Below are 24,077 nucleotides of genomic sequence, written 5' to 3' on the forward strand. Positions count from 1 at the left end.
TTGTAATTTGAGTACCTTCAGGCAGAACATGCACTTTCCAATTAATCAGAGGTACCACCACCATCCTCATGGTAAATGGCAATGCTTTAAAAACAAGCCAAAGAAATCCAAACCCTCCTACCCTGCTGGTGGGCTTGGCAAACTGGCAGTTCCTCAGAGGTTAGGCATAGAAGTTTCCATAGGACCCAATAATTCCATAACTAGATAGCTACCTAGGAGAAATAAGAACATACATCCACACAAAGACTTGAACATAAGCAGGATTATTCAAAAAGCCAAGGGAAGTGGGACATCCCAACTGCTGAAAGGACAAATGAAATGGAATACACAGCCAACCGTAATATTCAAAATTTGTCAGTGTCTCACTGACAAAAAATAAAGGCATGATAGTGAACATCTGTAATACCAACACTTATGAAGCTAAGGATCACAAGTTCCAGGTGAACCTGGGCCACAAACCAAGCTCAAGCGTGAGCTACATAGTAAAGGGGGTTTTTTTTTGTTGTTTTTTTTTTTTTTTGTTGTTGTTGTTTTTTGCCAGTCCTGGGCTTGAACTCAGGGCCTGGGCACTGTCCTTGGGCGTTCTCAAGACTAGCGCTCTACCACTTGAGCCACAGCACCACTTCCAGATTTTTCTGTGTATGTGGTACCAAGAAATCGAGCCTAAGACTTCAGGCATGCTAGGCAAGCACTCTACTACTAGGCCACACTCCTCTTTTTTTTATTAAAGAATTTATTAACATTGATTTTTACATATTTCAAATGACATATTTAACAAACAAAGGGGCTATCTTTTCTTAAAAAATGAGACATAACAGCAGTGGTACTCACTAGACACTGGAACTACATAACTTGTAGGTGGGGAGGAAAAAAAATGGGAGGGAGTAAGGACAGGTGTCACATTGTCCAAGAAAAAATGTACTCAGGCTGAGTGCTGATGGCTCATGCCTGTAATCCTAGCTACTCAGGAGACTGAGATCTGAGGATTGCGATTCAAAGCCAGTCTGGGTAAGAAAGTCTGTGAGACTCTCATCTCCAATGGACCACCAGAAAACTGGAAGTGGTACTGTGGCTCAAAATGGTATAGCACTAGCCTTGAGTAAAAGAAGCTCAGAGTAGCACCAAGGCCATGAGTTCAAGCCCCAGGACAAAGGAAAGAAAGAAATGTACTCATTACCTGATTTATATAAGCGTAACCCCTCTGTACATCACCTTTACAATAAAAAATAAAAATTAAAAAAACTAGAGAGAGAGAGAGAAGTGAGGGCAAGGAAGGGAGAAAAGAGGTACAGAAGAGGAGAGAGGAAGGAAGAACAGCCCAGGATTTCTATCATATGAATCCCATTTTGTTGATCAGATTAAATTTCTCTCATTTACTTAAAAATAACAAATATATTTTCTTACAATTCAAATTAACCTCTTCTTTCTTTGGCGATTCACTTCATATCCCTTTTGTTCGAACTCCCATCCAAATGTAAAGTGAATCTCAAATGTTCCTCCTTCCCTAGTCTCTTCCCTCATGGACTTTAAGTCACCTCTAAACTGCAGTTAGCCATGACAATAACTGCATTAGGTAGTACTGATTACAGCAACAGGTGGGTAGAGGACATACTTTTCTGAGACATGAAATGGAATTTGAACTGGCAGAAATAAAAAGCCACCTCACCTCCCTAAGGAATCACCTCATGGTCTTCTCTATCCTCATCTTTCTACTTATGCCTACCAAATCCTTCAGTCAGCAACACTTCCTTGAAGACATAGCATTCACTCTCTAGAATCGTCATTCTGGCACTTACTTTTTTTTCCATGGGGCTTGAACTCTGGGTCTGGACGCTATCCCTGAGCTCTTCAGCTCAAGGCTACCACGCTACCCCTTGAGCCACTTCTGGTTTTCTGGTGGTTAATTGGAGATAAGAGTCTCATGGACTTTAGTGTCCAGGCTGGCTTTGAACCCACAATCCTCAAATCTCAGCCACCTGAGTAGCTAGTATTACAGACTTGAGCCACTGCGCCCAGCGGGTATTTACTCCTGTACTATAGACCTCATCTCTTTCACTTGACTAGACTTGTTGAAGACAGAAATATGCTTCTGCAGTAAGAATCCATCTTTACTCAAGAAAACTTAATAATTTAGTAGGCACTAGTGCACTGAGTAACTGAAAGTTCCACTGAACACTACACTTTCTTAACTTACCGGGCATCTCCTTTGGAAAGGTTCGTATTTACAGGATTAAGAATGACCTTGTTAGCATCCACATCCACCACACATTTGGTATGCAAATCCATTTCTGCAAATTAAAAAAAGAGAAAATCACCCTTTAAGAAGTAATTAATTTGGGAAAAAGGATTGCATGAAAATCCAGCACACTGAGCAGAAGGTTGAACTCTCCTTCATGATACAAACACCCAAGAAAATAGGAATAGAATTTTCTCAACCTAATAAAGGGTATCTATACAAAAAGCACCATAACTTCACACTTACTAGTGAAGAAGGCAGATGACGACGACAACAAAGATGTTTATTGCTTAGCTTCTACTCAGCACAGTCTTAGACATTCTAGTCAAGTAACTGTCTCTATTTGCAGATGCTATCACTGTGGTACATAGAAAATCCTATAGTAGCTGGGCGAGGTGTCTACTGTAATCCTAGATACTCATGAGGCTGAGATCCGATGATCGTGGTTTAAAGCCTTGAGCTGAAGAGCTCAGGGACGGTGCCCAGGCCCAGAGCTCAAGTCCCATGATAGGAAAGAAAGAGAGAAAGGGAGAAAGAGAGAAAGAGAGGGAAAGAGAGGGAGAGAGAGGGAGAGAGAGGGAGAGAGAGAGAGAGGGAGAGGGAGGGAGGGAGAGAGAGAGAGAGAGAGAGAGAGAGAGAGAGAGAGAGAGAGAGAGAGAGGGAGGGAGGGAGGGAGGGAGGGAGGGAGGGAGGGAGGGAGGGAGGGAGGGAGGGAGGGAGGGAGAGAGGGAGAGGGAGAGGGAGAGGGAGAGGGAGAGGGAGAGGGAGAGAGAGAGAGAGAGAGAGAGAGAGAGAGAGAGAGAGAGAGAGAGAGGAAGAAAGAAAGAAAGAAAAAGTCCTATAGAACTTGCTTTAAGGGGCCGGGAGTTTGGCCTAGTGGTTAAAGTGCTTGCCTAGCATGCACGAAGACCCAGGTTCGATTCCTCGGTACCACATACATAGAAAAAAGCCAGAAGTGGTGCTGAGGCTCAAGTGGTAGAGCTCTAACCATGAGAAAGTCCAAGGACAGTGCTCAGGCCCTGAGCTCAAGTCCAGAACTGGCAAAAAAAAAAAAAAAAAAAAAAAAAAAGAACTTGCTTTAAAAAACTTAGAAGATGTATATCTATGTATATACAAATATATATGTATATCTATGATATACAAACCCTTAGCCTAATTTTGATTATGTTCTAAAAACTAAGTGCCTGTGATCGTATATAGAGATTCCCTTCTTGAATACTTGTTTGTTAAACATATCATTTGAAATATGATGTAAAAATCAATGTTAATAAATTATTTAATTAAAAAAACTTAGAAGAAACATTCTACAAGACTGTAGGAAATACACAAAAATAATATACAAAATAACTATACAAAAATCAACTGTGTTCTAATATACTAGCAAAAAAAGTCTGGAAATGAAAAAAAGAACATGATTTTAGCTGAGTACCACTAGCTAGCTACTCAGGAGACTGAGATCTAAGAGGATCATGGTTTGAAGCCAGCCCAGGCAGAAAAGTCTATGAGACTCTTCACTCCAAAAAAACTACTCAAAGGGGCTGAGAATGTGGCTTAGTGGTAGAGTGCTTGCCTAGCATGCATGAAGTCCTGGGTTTGATTCCTCACAACCACATAATCAGAAAAAGGCAGCAGCAGTACTATGGCTCAAGTAGTAGAGTGCTAGCCTTAAGCAAAAGAAACTCAGGGACAGTGCCCAGGCCTTGAGTTCAAGCCCAAACACTGGCATAAAAATAAATAAATAAAGGGCCAGCAATTTGGCCTAGTGGTAGAGTGCTTGCCTAGCATGCATGAAGACCCAGGTTCGATTCCTCAGTACCACATACATAGAAAAAAGCTGGAAGTGGTGCTGAGGCTCAAGTGGTGGAGCTCTGGCCTTAGAAAGTCCAAGGACAGTGCTCAGACCCTGAGTTCAAGCCAGAACTGGTATAAATAAATAAATAACTTCTACTTGAATAATAAAAGGCAAATGAAGCTGGGCAAAAGTGGCTCACACCTGCAATTCTGGTTTCAGGAGGCTAGGATGTGAGCATAGTGGTTGGAAGCTGGTCTGGGGAGAAGCAGCCAGCCCGGGCAGGAAAGTCCATGAGAATCTAATCTTCCATTAAGCACCAAAAAGGTGCTTAAGTGGAGTAGTGGCTCAAGTGGTAGAGTTCCTTGAGCACAAAAGCTCAGGGACAGTGTCCATGAGGAGCAGCACAAAAAATAAAATTTTAAAAACTGGCAAACATCTGGTTTTCAAATGAACAAAGAATCAGAATAAATGTCTATCCCCCCAAAATGATTGCACCTGCCCAGTAAGCACAAGAAAAGATGGTCAACATCATTAGTCATTAGAGAAATGCAAACCAAAACCACAGAACTCCACTGCACACCCCCTAAGTTAACTATAGTCGAACAATAACAAATGTTGGCAATGACATGGAAAATGAGAACCCTAACGCATTACTAACAGAAACAGAAACTGGTGCCATCACTCTGGAAATAGTCTGGTAGGTCTTTCATGATAGGTTAAGCAGTCACACATGACCCAGCAATTCCACATCTAAATACAGTCAAGAGAAGTGACAACCTATGTCCATATACAAACGCATATACAATGCTCGTAGCACCATTATTCAGATAAAATAATAACGCATATGTTTAGGCTGGGAGTTTGGCCTAGTGGTAGAGTGCTTGCCTAGCATGCACGAAGACCCGGGTTCGATTCCTTGGCACCACATACTTAGAAAAAGCCAGAAGTGGTGCTGAGGCTCAAGTGGTAGAGCTCTAGCCTTGAGAAAAATCCAAGGACAGTGCTCAGGCCCTGAGCTTAAGCCCAGGACTGGCAAAAAAAAAAAAAAAAAAAAAAAAAAAAAAAAAAACAGATGGGGGCCTGGGAGTTTGGCCTAGTGGTAGAGTGCTTGCCTAGCATGCACCAAAACCAGAGTTCAATTCCTCCATATCACATACATAGAAAAAAGTCAGAAGGTGGCGCTGAGGCTCAAGTGGTAGAGCTCTAACCTTAAGAAAGTCCAAGGAGGCCGGGAGTTTGGCCTAGTGGTTAAAGTGCTTGCCTAGCATGCATGAAGACCCGGGTTCGATTCCTCGGTACCACATACATAGAAAAAAGCTGGAAGTGGTGCTGAGGCTCAAGTGGTAGAGCTCTAGCTTTGAGAAAGTCCAAGGACAGTGCTCAGGCCCTGAGCTCAAGCCCAGGACTGGCAAAAAAAAAAAAAAAAAAAAAGAAAGTCCAAGGACAGTGCTCAGGCTCTGAGCTCAAGCCTAGGACTGGCAAAACAAACAAACAAACAAACAAAAACAGATGTTTTATCAAGTAAATAATGAGATAATAAATGAGATGTGTCCATAGAATGGAGTATTACATCAGCAAAAATGAATGAAGTGCTAATAAAAGCTATAAACCAGCTAAGCTTATACTAGATAGGGGAGGGGTAGGAAAGCCACAAAACCACTATGGACTATGGTGCTCAAGTAAAATGGCCTGCGTAGAAAAAAAAAATACATCAGTGCTTGTTTAATGCTCCTAGGTGCAGTCTTTTAAAGGTGATGAAAATGTTATAAATAAATATTAATTGTAATGGCGCTTTTACAACTGTGAGCTTTACTAAAAAGCAGTCAAAATGGTGGAACACTGGGGGTTAATCTATAATCCCAAATAATCAGGAGACTGAAGTCTGAGGATCACAATTCAAAGCCTGCCAAGGCAGAAAAGTCCAGGAACTCCATTTCAAATAAAACTAAACAAAACACAGCAAAAAGCCAAGCTTAAGGTGTAGTTTAGGTGAAGCCAGTCAGCAAAATAAACCATGCAAACACAAGCCCTGTTTGAAACTCCAATATAAAAGTAAAACAAAACACACTCGATTGGTACCAATGTAGTAGATGGATTTATATCTCAATAAAACTCTTTATAAAAGAATAAACTATATCATGTTTCTACTGCCTTTTTCTTTTTAATTTATTTATTGTCAGTCATGGGGTTTTAACTGAAAGCTGGAGCAGAGCTTTGTGCTTAAGTTTTTCTGGTGGCTGACTGGAGGTAAGACTCTCACAGACTTCCCTGCCCAGACTGGCTTTGAACAGTGATTCTCAGATCTCAGCCTCCTGCGAGGCTAAGATTGCAGATATGAGCCACTAGTGCCAGCTTGCATTATTATTCTATTCTTATATTTGTTGGTATAAAGTATGAAGCAGTTTCTGTTCACCTTATCTCCACTGCCAAGTCTCTAAAGAAAGGATCTCTACTCATTTCCCAAGGAGTCTTGGCTCTATGTCAATGCCATATCTGTAATAAAGTATTTCTATGTGAGGAAAGGAAACTTTCTCATTCATTGTCACTTATATAACAAACACTAAAGGAACCAAGAGTCTCTCCCATTCTGTCTAAGCCTCAAAGACAGCTATGTCAGCTAGATGCAGACCCACTTCCAATCCTTTGTGTTTAAACCTGCTCCAGACCATCACTGAGCCCTGAGCCCCACACTGCAGCAACCTTTCAAACATGCACTACTTCCTTGCTTCTTTAGGCCTACAGCTCAAGGCTATAGCCAACATAAATTGCTAATACCTCTATTTCATGATATCTCATCAGATTATACTAACTGGCCCCTTAAAGACACATTTATATCATACATAAATGTATTAGCAACTCTCCGGAAATTCTGACTCAAAATCTACTAGCTCATCACCCACCACAAAGCTAGCTGTTAGTTTCTTGAAAGTACATTGGTCTGAGCAGAGGGGTTACACTTTTAATTTTATATGCATGCCTGTCTGAAAAACTGGGTGCTGAGACACTGTTACTATATAATCCAGATGGCCTCCAATTTAGTGATTCTCCTGTGTCCATCCTGTAAGGGGGGGCCAGAGGGGAAAGGTGTCCCTGTACTCACCGGTATTCAAGGCTAGGATTCTACCGCTTGAGCCACAGCTCCACTTCAGGCTTTTTAGTGGTTAATTGGAGATAAAGAGTCACATAGACTTGCCTGCCTGGTTTGATCCTTCAAACCTTGATCCAAAGATCTCAGCCTCCTGCATAGCTAGAATTGGCTTGAGCCACTGTCACCTGGCTCATACCCAAGTACTGATTAAAGATACCCTACACACCCAACAATCTATTGCTTTTATTTCAGATTATCTTGACTCAAACATTTTCTTTCAACATTTGCATACCTTTTCTCTGTCCTCTTAATAGCTCCTCCCATGACTGAGACAGCCTCTCCCTATGATACAGGTCACCAAATGCAGCCAATTATATGGGAATATTAAATGGCATGATTAAGGAATAAATCTCTGGAAAAACCTATATAATATAAAGAGTCGCCTACATTTAACCAAAACTTAGTTTGTTCTGAAGATTACAATATTTACAAATACCCCCATGTCCAAAACCCATGATCTAAGATATGTAGATGACCTTCACTTATCTGTTAGCTTAGTGTTTAGCAAATGAAGTTCCCACTTTACCTCTGCTGGTCGATGGGTAAATATTAAGAAAAGGCTTGTCCCAGGACTGGACTGTTCCCATGTGTGGGGGCAAACAAATATGGTGCATGCCTCAACACAGTTTTGAGGAGAGGTTAGGGGCTGGATATATGAAAAGCACTTTATGTGCTAATGACTAGATGGCCGAATTAAATTATATTGTTAGGAGGTTCTAAATATAACATACTCGCCACTCAAAACTTCTTACTCACTTAGAAAACAATGCAGAGATAAAATAGTAGTTACAAAATTAGGCCTTAAATTTAAAATGAAGGGGGAAAAGGAGGAACAAAACAAACTACCATCTACCAAAAGCTCAAAGTAAAAGATGTTCATCTGAGTTTGGATTAAAAAGCTAAGGGCCTAGCAGCTAAGCTGCCTTTTATAAAAGCAGCATTGAAGTGTTCACTCACAGTAGCATTACTCTTAACTTCCAGAGGTGGAAGCAACCCAAGTGTCTACTGCGTGAATGAATAAATGGAATGTGTGTATACAATCTTCAGAACATTATTTAACCTTAAAAAGCAAAGAATTACTGGCGCATGCTCTAACAGGGAGGAACCTTGAAGACAGTGCTAGGAGAGATCAGAAGTCCACAGGAAGAACACTGTATGATCCCACTTATCTGAGCTCCCCAGGGGAGTCAGATTTGGAGACAAATAATAGAATACTGGTGTCAGGGGCTGGTAAGGGAGTGGGGAGAGGGGGAGTTAGTGCTCAGTAGTCATGGAGTTTAGCTTCACAAAGTGAAAGTTCTGGATGGAGGTGGTGGGTGATGAAACAATGATATGAAGTATAATTAAAGCCCTCAGCTGAACACTTAGAAATGATTAATGCCATTAATACCATAAATGCCATGTGTTTACTACAATAAAAACAGAACTAACCATTCATCATTATTAAAATGAGTAACACAGGCAAATTTATTCATAGTGAAGCCTAAAATAATGAGATTGGGATTTAATTAATACTATGTCTGAAAACTAATTTTAAAATGATCTTAAGTAGTAGAACTCTAAATGTATGTTAGATTAATCAAGCTTTACATACTTAGAGCCATGAATGCCTTGATCTTTATAAGTTCTTAAAAAACAAAATTACTCTATTAACAATAAAAATTTAAAAACAAGAAGAAATGTTGGAGGTCCATATTATTTCCCAAACAGGATGGCTTTCCAGGTCAAATTTCTCATAAATATGAAAGTATCCACAGCTGACAGCTCAGTTTACTCAGACAGTACATTAGTCACCTTGTAAAAGTGAGCAATAATTTGAAACAAGTCTTTCTTCAATGTACAAATCGAGAATGGCTCGCACCCCAATGACTTCATGGTAAAACACGGGTGGGGCCTGGGAGTCTCCACTTACATAACTCTTGTTCCATCTGGAGAATGTATCATTCAGTGTGAACAAAATAACTGAACAGATTACCAGATTAGTTATCTGCCTTCCTTAGTCTCCAGAAAAGGAGCAATAATTGCTAAGCCGTATCTACTACCCAGAAATATAGTCACACCTACCAGCCAGGTTCCTAAAAAGCCAACTATCGCTTAAGCTCACCAGGGTCCAGTTTTTAAAAGGAAGAAAATCAATCATTACATGTACTTTTAACTAAGTTGCAATGCTTGCCCTGATATACATGTTATATATATATGGCCTATTTTCAAGTAATTTTCCCTATATACACATGCTCACAAATAAAATTATCTTTCTAAGAGACATATGGCAAATTTACTTTTTACTTACATGGCATTACCAAATGTGTTTTTCTTACTGAGCAGAAACCTCAGTAAAAAGAGAGGGCTTAGAAAGTGGAACAGTGGCCCAAGTGGCGATTAAGTGCTAGCCTTGAACACAAAAGCTCAGGGACAAGTTCAAGCCCCAACAAGCATGCATAAATAAATAAAAATCTTCCAGGCTTGTGCCTGTAATCATAGATACTTAGACAGCTGAGATCTGAGAAGCATGGTTCAAAGCCCCAGATGGAGCAGGGAAGTCCACAAGACTCTTTTCTCCACTTAAGTACCACCACCACAACAACAGAATTAGAGCTGTTGCTCAAGTGGTAGAGTGCTAAGCCTTGAGCATAAGATCTCAAAACAGTGCCTAAGCTCTAATTCAAGCCCCATGACCAGCATATACACAAATAAAATGGTTAGCATGGGTAGAAGCAGGCTAGGGATTTAGCTCAGTAGTAAAGCATTTGCCTAGCATGCAAACAAAAAGATCTGGGTTCAACCCTCAGCACTGCTAGAGCAAGGGAAGACAGTACCAAGTGCTAGCAAGGATAGGGAGAAATTAGAACGTTTATTTACTGCTTGTAGGAATGTAAAATGGTGCAGTCACTTTGGGAATAGTTCAGCAATTCCTCAAAAGTTATTCTACAACTGAGCCATTCTCCTCGTGTGTGTGTGTGTGTGTGTGTGTGTGTGTGTGTGTGTGTGTGTACTCAAAATAAGTAAAAACACATGTGCACATAACTTGTACACAAATGTTCATGGAAGCTTTATGCATATAGACCTAAAGATGGATCCAAGCCAAATATCCATCAATGGATGAATGGATAAAAAGTGGCATATAGATAAAAAAGAATGAAATAGTGACTCATGCTATAACATAAATCCTAAATGCGTTGTGTCAATGAAAGATATCCGTTTCATTATATGTGCTTCCATTTACATGTACTCCATGCACACAGTACTGGAGGGAAAAAAACTATCAAAGACCCATGAACAGGATTTATTTCCCATACCTCCATTCTAAAGTCTGCCTCCCCCACTCTTCTGATCTTAGTAACACCAACATCCACAAGTCATCTACTCCTGTGGATCCCACAAGCTCCTTGTCCTTCATATGCAACCCAATCCACACTTGTTTGAACATAGAAATGCCCACTTCTGTGAGACCTGGAGGCTAAGAGAGCCGTTCAAGAGCTGCTTGCTCTGCCATTCTAAATCCCAGCCCTTCTCATAACAATGTCATCACTGCTATGCGTTCTGGGTGCTATAATGAACTCACCTAGACACCTCTTGTTATCAAAAGACTAAAAGCTTGCCTGGTCAAACATCATAGCTTAGCAGACTGGGGAACAAGGTTCAAATGGTAGAAGACTGCCTAACAAACATAAGGTCCATAGTTCAAACCTCTGTGTATCTGCCTATCTCAGAACTGACAGGACACTCTGAAGACCATTGGTCTGGTTTTAAAAAACAAAATAAAACCCAGACTTGGCTAGGTGCCAGTGGCTCACACCTATAATCCATGCTACTCAGGAGGGTGAGATTTGAGGACTGTGGTTTGAAATCAACCCAGCTAGTAAAGTCTAAGGGACTTATCTCCAACTAACAGAAACAACCAGAATAGCTCGGCTTCTTTCATCTAAAAGCTTATTTTGACTAAAAATAAATGGTTATTTTTGAAAAAAAAATACAAAACTCTGGACTAGAGGAGTTGCTGATAATGTGCCAGCCATAAGCAGGAAAATAAAATGTGAGAGCGTGAGGCCCTGAGTTCAAGCTCCAGTACTAGGGGAATTTTTTTTTTTTTTTTTGGTAGGTCATGGGGCTTGAACTCTGGGGCAGGATGCTGTCACTGAGCTCAAGGCTACTGCTCTACCACTTGAGTCACAGCACCACTTCCGGTTAATTTAGGAGAAGAGTCTCACGGACTTTTGTGCCCAGGCTAACTTTGAATCTCAATCCTCAGATCTCAGCCTCCTGAGTTGCTAGGATTATAAGGGTGAGCCACTGGTGCCCAGCTAAAGCACAGATTTTAATGCCAGATTCCAACATACTATATGGTTTTATAATCCTGAGTTAGTAGTATATAGAAATTCTGCAAATACCTTTCTAAAATTGAAGAGAATAAGTTATGTATAAAAAGCACTGACTAGAACCAAGAAGAGCTATTGAGGCTGGGTATTAGACCACTTTCCCATGATACACAAGGCCCTACATTCAATCTCCAAGAGAGGAAAAACTATAGGAGGAATGCAGGGAGGAAGAGAGAGAGGCGGGAAAAAAGTAGTAGTTTGTTTCTTCAATCATCACTGTTGGAGTGGATGGGACAATGAAGATCATTTTCTAAAGACATCCACACTCCTGAGTGAAATCCCAGCACTGCTCAGTCATGGATGTGTCACCGTCCTATAAACCAAGTCTGTGCACTTCCCCAGTCAGGGAGCTCACGCTCATGTTTGCTGTCTGCCTGTGATAATGCATTGCTGAACAGAAGGGGAACCCATCAGCCAAACAGAGATCAATAAATCCATTTCCACCCAATAAACACCTCAATCCATCTCCTTAAATAATAGCTTTATCAATGGTTTCTTCCATCTCCAGAACTTAGGAAGTGGAAAAGTAAGGCATCAGTCATTGCTTCATGGTGATGGGTAGGAGTTAGCACCAGACTTAACAGAACTACACACAGGTGGCTTCACAGAAAGCCTCTGGCCCTGTGGATATAAATCCAAATTTCTCTCACTGAATTGACAGTGTGAGCAAGCTGTGTTGTAATGAATATGAGCCTCATTCACCATTCCCATAACAAGCAGATGTCAGTAAAACAAGTTGTCTTCTGTTTCGGCAAACACTGTCAGAAATGTCTATCCACAGCCATCCCTAGTCCACATCTGTCAAGGATCTTGGAAAAGGGCAATGGCCCCAGGATCAAAAACACTTTCCCTACCTAAGAATCATCTGAGTTTTTGTCAAAGCTAGCAGTCTACCACTTTGAGCCACAGTTCGACCTCCAACCATCTGGTAGTTAATGGGAAATAAGAGTCCCACAGAAGCCAGGTGCTTACCTGGCTTACACCTATAATCCTAGCTCTAGGGAGGCTGATATCTGAGGATGGCGGTTCAAAGCCAGCCTGGGCAGGTAAGTCTGTGAGACTTTTTTTTTTTTTTTGCCAGTCCTGGCTTGAGCTCAGAGCCTGAGCACTGTCCTTGGACTTTCTCAAGGCTAGCATTCTACCACTTGAGCCTCAGTACCACTTCTGGCTTTTTGCTATGTATGTGGGGTACCAAGGAATCGAACCTGGGTCTTCGTGCATGCTAGGCAAGCACTTTACCACTAGGCCAAATTCCCGGCCCCGTCTGTGAGACTTTTATCTCCAATAAACTACTCAGAAAAGGCAGGAAGTGAGCTGTGGCTCATGTGGTAGAGTGCTAGCCTTGAGCAAAAAGAAGTCCAGGGATTGCACCCAAGCCCTGAGTTCAAGCTCTGTGGCAGAGGTGGGGGAAGGGGGGGAAAGTCTCACAGACTTCCTGCCAGGCTGGCTTTAAATCTCGATCCTCAACTCTCAACTTCCTGAGTGCTAGGATTACAGAGTATGCACCACCAATGCCTGGCTCCCTGAGCTTCTGCCCACCATGTTTTTAAATCTTGCCCAGGGTAGAAGCTGGTCATCTACCAAGGATTTCAACCTTGGTCTGGAACCTGGCAGTCTTTCTTCTTCATCTTTGTGTCTCCACTAAGTTCTAAAGGCTAAACAGAGTGACCTCTGGCCTAGCTAGCGGCCAGAGCTCCGTGCAATGCATGCGTTCTTTCCCATTCCATGCTCCTCTGGACGGCCTCACAGAGCCTTCTTTCAGGCTGGAGGATGCAGTCTCTGCTGCCCAAACTGGCTGTGCTGGCTCCCAGGTCACACTTCCTTCTGAGAGCACCACGGCCTACCCCTCCCACCAGCACCACCACACCCCCAGTCAAATCACAGGCTTCCTCCTGGAAGTCTGAGGTAACAAAAATTCTTCCACCTCAGGAAAATCTTTCCCAATCACCAGTCCCCCAAGATGCCTTCACAGTTGTTGTTGTCCTCAGTTCTTGTTTTCCAGAGATCTTTTCACTCCCTTAAATTCCTGTACTTCCCTGTCACTCACCTGGCACTTACTAGCAGTTTGTTATGGCTGTTTACCCTTTAATCTTATCTTTTCACATGACAGTCACTTCCTCATGAGCAGAAACTATAGAGTATATGTGCTTTATGACAATACTTGTAACACTAAGAAAATTTTTAGGAAATAAAATCATCTAAACAAGAACAATTGACTTTTATTTTTTCCCTGACTTTCTAGCTCTGGCCTATTCCTGTATACTAGTAGATTCATAATTACATGTGTGGCTTCACAGTCCACTTTTCCCACTGACAGGCAAAACAGTCTTCCTCGTTAAAATGGCTTAGCTGGTCATCACTTTTGACAGCCGTGTCATGGCCCCTCTACTTAGATATTAGGCACTGACTCTAACAGACACTACAAACTTCTTCCTATCTTCCATGGCATCAAACACTGCAAAGGTCAAACTCCTTGGAAATATGTCTGAAATAAATTTACTGTCCATATTCCCAAACACTAGAGATAATACCTCTTTTTCTCTCTGGCCCAATTTCTAGTGTAATTTTCTGTTCCACCCCTTCGGGCTCCTTTTTCCAAACTTTTTATATAATGTATTTGTTTTGGTAATGAACTGTGTATGAGTACATGTCTGTATATATCTCTTTAATCAGTAGTCCCTTGACTGACAATCCCACACTACCTAACATAAGCTAGAAATCTGGCAGGTAGTCATTAAATCTTCCCTTAGCTATTAAGTCACTTAGTAATACAAAACATCAAACTCCTGAAAAGGAAAATATCCCTGATCTAGTAATGGCAATTGCAAAACTTTCTGCTCAGTTAATAATGTATGGAGAGGTGTCTATAGAGTACATGGAAAGATACAAGTTTATCTGTTGAGTTGAAGAATCTGAAAGACTACACGAGAAAGCAGAATTTGCAAACAGAACTTGTGACTAAGTCTGTTTTCCCTAAATGTTTAGCTTTCATATTTCAAATGAAGTTAAAAATTGTATTGTTAAAAGTTAGCAGGGCGTGGCAGTACATACCTGTAATCCTAGTACTCACCAAGCAAAGAAAGGGTCATGAGTTCAAAATCAGCCTAAAATACATAACAGGTTTCAGGCCAGCCTGGGCTATATATTGAGGTCTACTTCTAAAATAATAGAAACAATGTAAAATCACACATATATATGAGCACAAACTGGAATGAAAATAAGAAAAGTCATTAGCATAGGAAAAAATGTTCGTACCTTTTAGTTTTGTTAATATAAAAGGCTAGGTAGAGGGCTTGCCTAGCATTCATGAAGACCTGGGTTAGATTCCTTGGTACCACATACACATAGAAAAAAGCCAGTAGTAGTACTGTGGCTCAAGTGGTAGAGTTCTAGCCTTGAGAAAGCCCAAGAACAGTGCTCGGGCTCTGAGTTCAAGGCCCAGGACGAGCAAAAAATAAAATAAAATAAAATTAAGCTGTGCACCAGTGCCTCATGCCTGTAGTCCTAGCTACTGAGGAAGCTGAGATCTGAGGATCTTGGTTCAAAGCCAGCCTGCACACGAAAGTCCATGAGATTCTTCTCTCCAATTAACCAACAGAAAATCAGAAGTGGTGCTGTAACTCATAGTACCTTTGAGCACTAGCCTTGAGCTGAAAAGCTCAGAGACAGCATCCAGGCCCAGAATTCAAGCCCCACAACTGACAGTAATAGTAATAATAACAACAAATTAGCCATTATAACTATGGCTATAACTAAATTAGGGCTTACTTCTTGACATTCAAGTGTTTCCCGCCCCCACTTCAACCCACTTATAGTTTAACAGAAACACTGAAACACTCTTCAAAAACTCAAATACCTAAGCACATTCAGATACACATGTAGAACTTGACATATCATAAGTTTTCTAAAACTCTTCAGATTATTCAGTAAGCAAAAGCACAGAGACCAATCCTAATCTCAAGTGACTTTTCAGACTGTTTCCTGCCCTAAAGCACAAAACAAGAACTAAAAGTTGACTACTTGCTAAATAAAATTATATACTATCATTCAATACACTTTTCCCAGAAGAAATAACTATTCAAAGTAATATGAAAGCTTAGAATGTGGCTTAGCCGTAGAGTGCTTGCCTAGCATGCATGAAGCCCTGGGTTCAATTCCTTAGTACCACATACACAGAAGTCGGAAGTGGTACTGTGACTCAAGTGGCAGAGTGCTAGCCTTGAGCAAAAAAGTAGCTCAAGGGCAGTGCCCAGGCCCTGAGTTCAAGCCTCAGGTCTGGTACAAAAAAAAAAATATATATATATATACACACATATATATGTATATGATTCATTTTTCTCTTTTTTTTTTGCAAGTCCTGGGCTTGAGCTCAGGGCCTGAGCACTGTCCTTGGACTTTCTCAAGGCTAGAACTCTACCACTTGAGCCTCAGCACCACTTCTGGCTTTTTCTATATATGTGGTACCAAGGAATCGAACCCAGGTCTTTGTGCATGCTAGGCAAGCACTTTAACCACTAGGCCAAACTCCAGCCCCTGATTCATTCTTCTCAAACCTAACAGAAAGGGATATTTTATTTTAGCCTTTTTAAATCAACTGTTAATTTACTAATTTGAAAAGTACTAGCTTTAAAATCCTACTTTGTATCCCTTAAACTTCAGATTCATGTAACAAACTATTTCATAAAGAAACTGAATCTTAATTATCTATAATGATCCCAGGAGAAGGAAGCCACTGTACATATCACAAAATACAAGGCCAGATAAGAGAGAGCATTAAAGGAAACAGGGAAGCAAGCTATGACAAATGGCACACATCTAATAATAAAGTGATTGAACCAATTTTGTTTACTTCAAAGGTGGCCTCCAGCTCTCTCAATCCTCTTGCCTCAGCCTCCAGGCTAGATTACAGGCCTGTGCAACCACATTTGGTTTAACATATTTTCTTGTAAAGTGCATGCAACCCAAGGTACAGATAATTTCCACTCCACAGATAAGTTGTTCTGTGCATGCCTTAAAAAATATGAGTATTATTAGTCTTATTAATGGGTATTTAAAAGCAAGAAATGAAAGCTATGGGAAAGAGGGAAGGAAGAGAACTGTAAATGCCAGACTGAAGCCTCTCTGTGGTGAGGCAGTTGGTTAGCTGCCTTTTTAGCACTGACATTTCCAAATGTCTTGCAAAAAGGAAATTTTAAGAATGTGCTGAAGCCATCCTTTCAGAATCAATTCACAGATCAGTTGTGTTTCATTTGGCTTTTCATTGTGGTAGTTATAAAATTAAAAAAAAAAATAAGAGCTTGAACGGAATAGAGATGCCTAAATATTTGAAAACTGAAGTTTATGAAAATTTTCAGAGTTGCAGCTAAGTTACTTCATGTTGTCAGAGTTCAGGTCTAATGGAGTGATTGAAGACTCAAAGGGGGCACAGCTGAGAGCATAAAGTAAGTCGTGGGGAAAAGCAGGTGGGCAAACAACTTCCCATAAAGTAAAAAAACCAAGCAGCCTGGGGCAACTGGTTGATCTATAAATCACAAATTATGCAAAAGGGCGCAAAGGAACCTATACTTCCTATTTAGAATCCAACAGCTTGACTTTGAATAACGTTGTATTTTTTTTTTAAGCTTGGGAAGTGACTCTGGATCTCAAAATTGATTCTGATTTGTCAAGAGCTTAACAATGACAATGCCATCGCTCCCAGAACTAGACTGGCAATCCCAATAACAAGACTCTGCATAAAAAGTGTTTTCCGACGTACTACCTAGGTCCCTTCAGGTAACCTGCCCAGGGCCCCTGGGGAAGAACTCAAGGCAGCCGCAGCCCACCTGTCTCCTCTCTGCACTTCAGCTGGGCTTCGATCCCGCCGGCTGTCGACAGATGACTGAACCCATTCCGGTTATCTGCTTTTCCTACCACCCTCCCTAGACCTCGGGGACTGTCTGAAGGATACAATTTCACAAGACTCTTGGCACCTAAACTATTTATTGTGAAGAGATGACGAGGAGGCAAAAATGTCTCCACAGTCTCCAAACAGAGAAGCGGTCAGTCCTCCTCCCTCCCCGCGGCCCAGGGTTCGAGACTCCTCCGAACCCCCCCCTCCCCCCGCCCCGCGAGCCAAAGGAGGCCTGGGGGTCGCCGCGTAGGGGGAGAGGGGTGCGCGGGGAGGGGGGGTTGCGGGGAGGGGGTCGCCGCGTAGAGGGTGGGGGGCGCGCGGGGTGGGGGGTGCGCGGGGAGGGTGCGCGGGGAGGGGGGGCACGCGGGGAGGGGGGGCGCGGAGAGGGGGGCGCGCGGGGAGGGGGGCGCGCGGGGAGGGGGGCGCGGAGAGGGGGGCGCGCGGGGAGGGGGGGTTGCGAGGAGGGGGGCGCGCGGGGAGGGGGGCGCGCGGGGTGGGGGGCGCGCGGGGAGGGGGGCGCGCGGGGTGGGGGGCGCGCGGGGAGGGGGGCGCGCGGGGAGGGGGGGTTGCGAGGAGGGGGGCGCGCGGGGAGGGGGGGCGCGCGGGGAGGGGGGCGCGCGGGGTGGGGGGCGCGCGGGGAGGGGGGCGCGCGGGGAGGGGGGGTTGCGAGGAGGGGGGCGCGCGGGGAGGGGGGCGCGCGGGGTGGGGGGCGCGCGGGGTGGGGGGCGCGCGGGGAGGGGGGCGCGCGGGGAGGGGGGCGCGCGGGGTGGGGGGGCGCGCGGGGAGGGGGGCGCGCGGGGAGGGGGGGTTGCGGGGAGGGGGGCGCGCGGGGTGGGGGGTGCGCCGAGCGGGGAGGCGCGCGGGGGCCGCACGGGGGTCGCGGACGGGGAGGGGGCGCGCGGGGAAGGGAGGGACGGGTGTCCCCCCTCGGGTGCGGGGGAGCGCGGGCGGGGAGGGGGCGGCGCCGCGGGAAGGGCGGAGGGACAGAGGGCCAAAGGGCGCCGGGCGGGGCGGTCGCCGGCGGAAGGGGCGGCGGCCCGACCGCGGGGCCCCGGACACCCCGAGACGCCACGGCCCCCGGAGGGGCGGCCCGCCCCGGCGAGGCGCGCGAGCGGGGTCTCAGGGTGCTCCCGCCCCCCGCCCGTTTCCCGCCGCCGACCTAGGGGCGGAGCCGCCGGACCCCCAAGGCGCCGAGGGACCGAGCGCGCTCGGCACCTGCCGCCGCCGTCCCGCGCCCGCACGCTCACCTCGCCGGTTCATGGGCCGGACCCGCACCGCCACTTTAACTTTGGAGTCGCCCATCCTGCCTCCGCCGGGACTCGCGCTCGGCTTCCGTCTGCCGCGGCCGCTGCCACAGGGCAACTCTTCGGGGATGACCGGCGGGAGGGGGCTCGGGGTGGGCGTGGCTTTGGAGGTGGAGCCTGGGCGGGACCCTGGCGCGAGCCCTGAGGCATGCTGGGCTTTGTAGTTCCGGCGGGGCGAGCGGAGGGGCCTGGCGGGAAAGTGGCGCGCAGCGCTCGCTGGAACTTGTAGTCGGCGCCCCCCGAACCCCGCCCCCCAGCCCCGACCCAGCCCGACCTCCCTTCGTTACCAGGCTCCGCGGAAGCCGTCTTCAGGATTAGACGAAGGGCACGGCGGCTCACCTCCATAGTCCTGGCTTTTCAGGAGGCTGCGTGCGAGGACCGCAGTTCGAAGCCAGCTGGGACCGGGACACCCCTGGGATGCCGATCTCCAATTAAACCCCACGGAGCTGCCCCTCACCTGCCAGGCCTCCACGACGCATCCCGGGGCCGGGGAAGCGATCGGAGCCCAAAGGTCTGCTCAGCTCTCCCAGCCTTAGGACCCTGAGCGGAAGCAGGCGTGTTTTTAAACCCCAAGCTGGCCTGCAGCCGCGTCCAGGGAGCCTCGATCGCCTGCGTGAATCCGTCGGGCCTAGCCCAGGCTGCTCGCCGTGCACACGCGCACCAGGCTGCTGTCCACTGTTGCAATCCATCTTTCCTACGAGGAAAACTGGTGCCGTCTCAAGAGCAGCCTGTGCTGCGCAGGAAGACTTTATCTCAAATTCAGATTTAAAAAAAAGTAAAGAGGTGTCGCTTTTTTTTTTTTACTGTATCTTGTAATCCTTCGGTGTACTCAACTAGATGGATAAGTTTTACTTTATTTTTGCCCCTTTTGCTCTTATTGATGATTGAAGAGTCTGTGGTTGGGATGACCAGGAGTGACGATCAAAGTTCCATTGTCAGATCGGAAATCGATTTCCCAGTTACCACCTCACCACATTCAGGCTGTAACATAGGGATCTGGTTCCAGTTTTGACTTTTGCATGCGTTCTGTACATTCTGTATCTTGGCTGATGTTCTTGGTACTTGCTTGAATCTAGCCTTTTAAACAGACACAAAGCAGGCAGAAAAAGAAAGGCATGTCATTCCTATGGGAACACAATTATCAAAACTGAAATCTCAGGGAAGAGAAAGCCCCTAAGGAACTGAAGAGGGTGGAGTAATAAAAAACAGAAGACAAGAGGACTTTCTCTAAATTTCCAAACCATTTACATTGGTCAGCAGATAAAGAGTGGCTTACCCCTTTAATTTTAGCACTCAAGAAGATTCTGAGGCCAGCCTGGGCTACATACCATTTGATGAGAAGAAAACTGTGGCTTCCTGAGGAACACTGAGAATGTCCCTAGGGGCATTCTCCCTTTCACCAGGTCTCTACGCTGACTTCTGAGTGAAAGTACATCAAGAGGAAATCTTAGAACCTGAAAACCTTCCATTGATGGCTTAGAAAGAACTGAACTGCACCGTTGGTAACTTCAGAGGCTTCCATAACCTGAAGAATGAACCCAAGGTCACCTGGGAGTTACGGCAGGTTGGGTGTATACATGTGTGCGTGCATGCACGCATATACACGTGATTGAGGGTGTGCTTATCTCAAAAATGATTAAAGTAGAGCCTCTCTTGTACCTTTGTTTGATAAACTACATATGTTATAAATATTCCAGCCAAGAAACAGTGGCTAATCTGTGGTAGATCGATCAGCTGAGTGTACAGTTTGCATTTTTTTTTTTTGCCCTCCTCATTCTGAGACTAATTTCCAGTTCTCTTTCGTTGCATTGATCCACCTATTCATCAGTTTCTTATGGGCCCTGTGGAGGCTAGGGAAGGCTCATCATTTAAGCTGATATCCATAGCCAACAAATGGTGATCACATACTTGAAGTCAGATACTGTCCTCAACACTTCACAAGCTGGAAGCCTTTGGATCCTCACAGCAGCTCTACCAAACAGTTACTATGCTGTCCATCCTGTAGATGCAAAACAGAGCAACTTTAGGAACCACTGTGTGCTAAGTCTCATCTCCCTACTCGACCACCTTGTCCAGATGATAGAGTGCCCGCATGATCCAGGCAGTGAGACCATTATCACACCACTTGTTTCTTCCTGCCACCTCTGGGGCTTGCAGCCTGTATGGATCATCTTCATCCACCATGGCCCTACAAGGCCACCTGAACTTTGCCGTAACCTAAGACTATCTCCTACCCCTCTAATCCTGCAAAGGGAAATGAATCAAGAACTCTTATTTTTCCTCCACATAGCTGTTTAAAAACTTGTTTGGGGGCTGGGGGAAAAAAATGAGTATTTCCAGACACCAGTGGCTCATGCCTCTAATCCTAGCTATTTAGAAGGCTGAGATTTGAGAATTGTGGTTTGAAATCAACCCCAGCAGGAAAGTTCATGAGATTCTCTTTTCCAATTAATCACCAAAAGGGCTGACATGGAACTGTGGTAAGTGGTAGAGCACTAGCCTTAAGCAAAAAAAAAAAAGCTAAGGGAAAGCGTCCATCCCTGCTCTCAGGCTCCAGGACTGGTACGTGTGTGTGTGTGTGTGTGTGTGTGTGTGTGTGTGTGTGTGTGTGTGTGTCTGTGTGATGCATGCACACAATTATTAGCATACATTAGCTGTACAAGGAGGATTTCATTATGACATTTCACACCTATAAAATGAATCCCAATCAACCTCCCCTCCTCTATCAGACACCATTCATACCACTCCCCCTTGTTAAAATAATTTCCATATGTAAAGGCAGTAATTCTTTTTTTGGTGAGTCATGGGACTTGAACTTTGGGCCTGGGCGCTGTCCCTGAGCTCTTCAGCTCAAGGCTACCACCCTACCCCTTGAGCCACATAAAGGCAGTAATTCTTATTCATAACCTTATCTTCCTCCACCCTGACTCACTCTCCAGCTCCTAAGTAGGAGCCCAGCATTCTTAAAAAGCCTCCCAACTCCTTGGTATATCTCTTTCTTGGCTCAGGGGCTCATATTCTGCCATCTCCAACCTATGTTTTCTCAGCACCGCTCATATTCTATGAACCCCTAAACTAAAGAAAGAAAGCTTGGCTTCAGCTCACAGATGCTGAGGTTTCACCCATCGTCTGTTCTTGGGCACTCGTGGCATCCCACTTACATGAGGGGAGCATGTGATGGAAGAACTTCTTCATGGCAGCTAGAAAGCAAAGAGCAAGGTAGGAAAGGGCTGGGATCCTAATATTCCCTTCGAAGCATACCCCCGCCCCGCAGTGACCTTTCTCCCAATGACCTCAACCATCTCCCATACCAACATGGGCTGAGGACCAAACCTTTCACACATGGACACTGGGGCCCATCTAAGAAGCAAAGCAGTAGATGAACTATCTCCTGAAGTTCAAGCGAAAAACCTGGCCAGAAACATCTCACTTCTGTACATGTTGGTTTGCTAGAAATGTATGGTCTTCACCCCAAGGTAGCCGGCAGTCGCACTTGACACCCTTTCCCTGATCAGCTTGCCTCTTCCCCCAGGGCATTTTTCCACCTTCACCACTGTCCTCAAGTCCCAGCTGCAAACCACCACGCTTTTCAAATCTGCTCCTCTGATCCCCTGTAAGAATTCAAGCTCTTGCCTGAAAATTCCTCCAGGGACAAACAGACATGGAGGCTGGTAACTTGAGGCGAAGCCTCTCTTTCATCCAAACTATGGCAGTGTTGTGTTCGCTGTTCTCTGTCTGGCCAACTCAGCAAGAGCAAGCAATCACACCAAAGAAAAAGTAGGGGCCCCTTCCTTTGACCCTGTGTCCACTTCCACTTCCCAGTCTCCTTGCCTCCCCCATAGCCAAGCTCCCCGAACAATATTCTACAGCGTCTTCCCTCCCTCACCTATTATTAATCAACCAACCATTAATTTAATCATGCTTTCACCTGCCTCAACCATCCAATAAAACAATCATAGCAAAATCTGGTATTGACCTTCTCATGGCAAAATCCTAGTCCTCACTGTCATTTGGGTTTTGTTTGTTTGTGACAAAGTCTTGTTCTCTAGCTCAGATTAGCCTTGAACTCGTGCTCCTCTTGCTTCTGCATTCTCAGTGCGATGACTACAGATTACCAAACCCAGCTGGGGTCCCCATTTCTTTTAACTTCTCTGCAATATCTGACATCATTGACTGCTCCGATTTTGAAGCTTTAAATTTCCTTGTATCCTTCTTTTCCGGGGCTGTATTAAGGTTTTACTTTGTTTTATTTTGTCCTTGGGGTTGAACTTAGAGCCTTCTGCTTGCTGGGCACTTCCTACCACTTACTTACTCAATGCCTCCAGCTCCTTCTGCCCTCTCCTTTTTAGATTTTTTAAGTAGAGTCTCACTTCTCGCCAGATCGGCTAAGGAGCAGAATTGCTAGATTCCCTTAATATCTATGATGGCCTCCCTCTGTGCCCATCTATTTATGAGTTTAGTCAGCTCTCTGCCCTATCCGAGGCTTGGCACTGTGCAAGATGCATGGGATACAAAGATGAAAAACATTGCGGTCAGATCTTCTTCTGTACAATTCCTTCCCTAAAGACACTCCCAGGGCATGAGGTATTTATTCTTCCTTTTGGGATGTTGGGTTGGTAAAAACAATATTGAAAGCCACAGTCCTGTGGGTTGAAGGAGACGGCGAGGACTGGATTTTAAGGGAAGACATTCTAGAAGGATTCTTCTTTGGATAGTGTTGGAGGTTAAACACGTCTGCTGAGCTGGGCACAGGTGCCTTATGCCTGCAATCCTAGCTACTCAGAAGGCTGAGATCTGAGGATAGAGGTTCAAAGATACCCTAGGCAGGAAAGTCTGCAAGACACTTATCTCCAATTAACCACTAAAAAGCCAGAGAAAGTGGAGCTATGGCTCACCTGTTAGAGTACTAGCCTTGAGCAAAAAAGCTCAGGGACAGCACCACAGACCCTGAGTTCTAGCCCCAGGGTACACACACACACACAGAGGAAATGGGCTGAGCAGCTGGATGCCAGCAGCGTCCTCCTCCCTCTGCATCTCCCTAAGAACTAACCCTGGTTTCCCAGCTCCAGGGGGCAAGGTATACCTGACAAACTGGGTTGTTGAGGGATTGGCTACCTTGTGCTTCTCTCTTTGTGCTTAGTAAACTCTTCCTAAAATTTATATTTGTTTGCGCTTAGGCTAAGCACAAGAAGGGACTTCTGTCTTCCCTGAGGACACAGGTTAAAAGGGGAGAAGTCTGTCTCCGCGGTTGGTGAGGTGACAATGGAGGTGGGGTTGGGGAGAGACCTGGCCAGGTCACTCTCTGTGTTCTAGGTCATGCCTCAATGTTAC

The 24,077-nt window shown here is 44.8% G+C and overlaps 1 protein-coding gene across 1 annotated transcript in view; it reads right to left on the reverse strand.

The window, feature by feature from the left end:
• Kif13b (kinesin family member 13B) overlaps positions 1-18,831 on the reverse strand; it is a 139,423-nt gene extending 120,592 nt beyond the window's left edge. The window contains exons 1-2 of the mRNA XM_090353682.1: positions 18,690-18,831; positions 2,195-2,288 (exon numbers count right to left, since the gene is read on the reverse strand). Coding sequence (XP_090209808.1) covers positions 2,195-2,288; positions 18,690-18,744 — 149 coding nt within the window. The 5' untranslated portion in view covers positions 18,745-18,831. The remainder of the gene's footprint in view (positions 1-2,194; positions 2,289-18,689) is intronic.
• Positions 18,832-24,077: the final 5,246 nt, after the last annotated feature.

The sequence above is a fragment of the Megascapheus bottae genome, chromosome 20 (assembly GCF_031878675.1).
Source record: "Megascapheus bottae isolate mThoBot1 chromosome 20, mThoBot2.hap1, whole genome shotgun sequence".
In the NCBI taxonomy this organism is placed as follows: domain Eukaryota; kingdom Metazoa; phylum Chordata; class Mammalia; order Rodentia; family Geomyidae; genus Megascapheus; species Megascapheus bottae.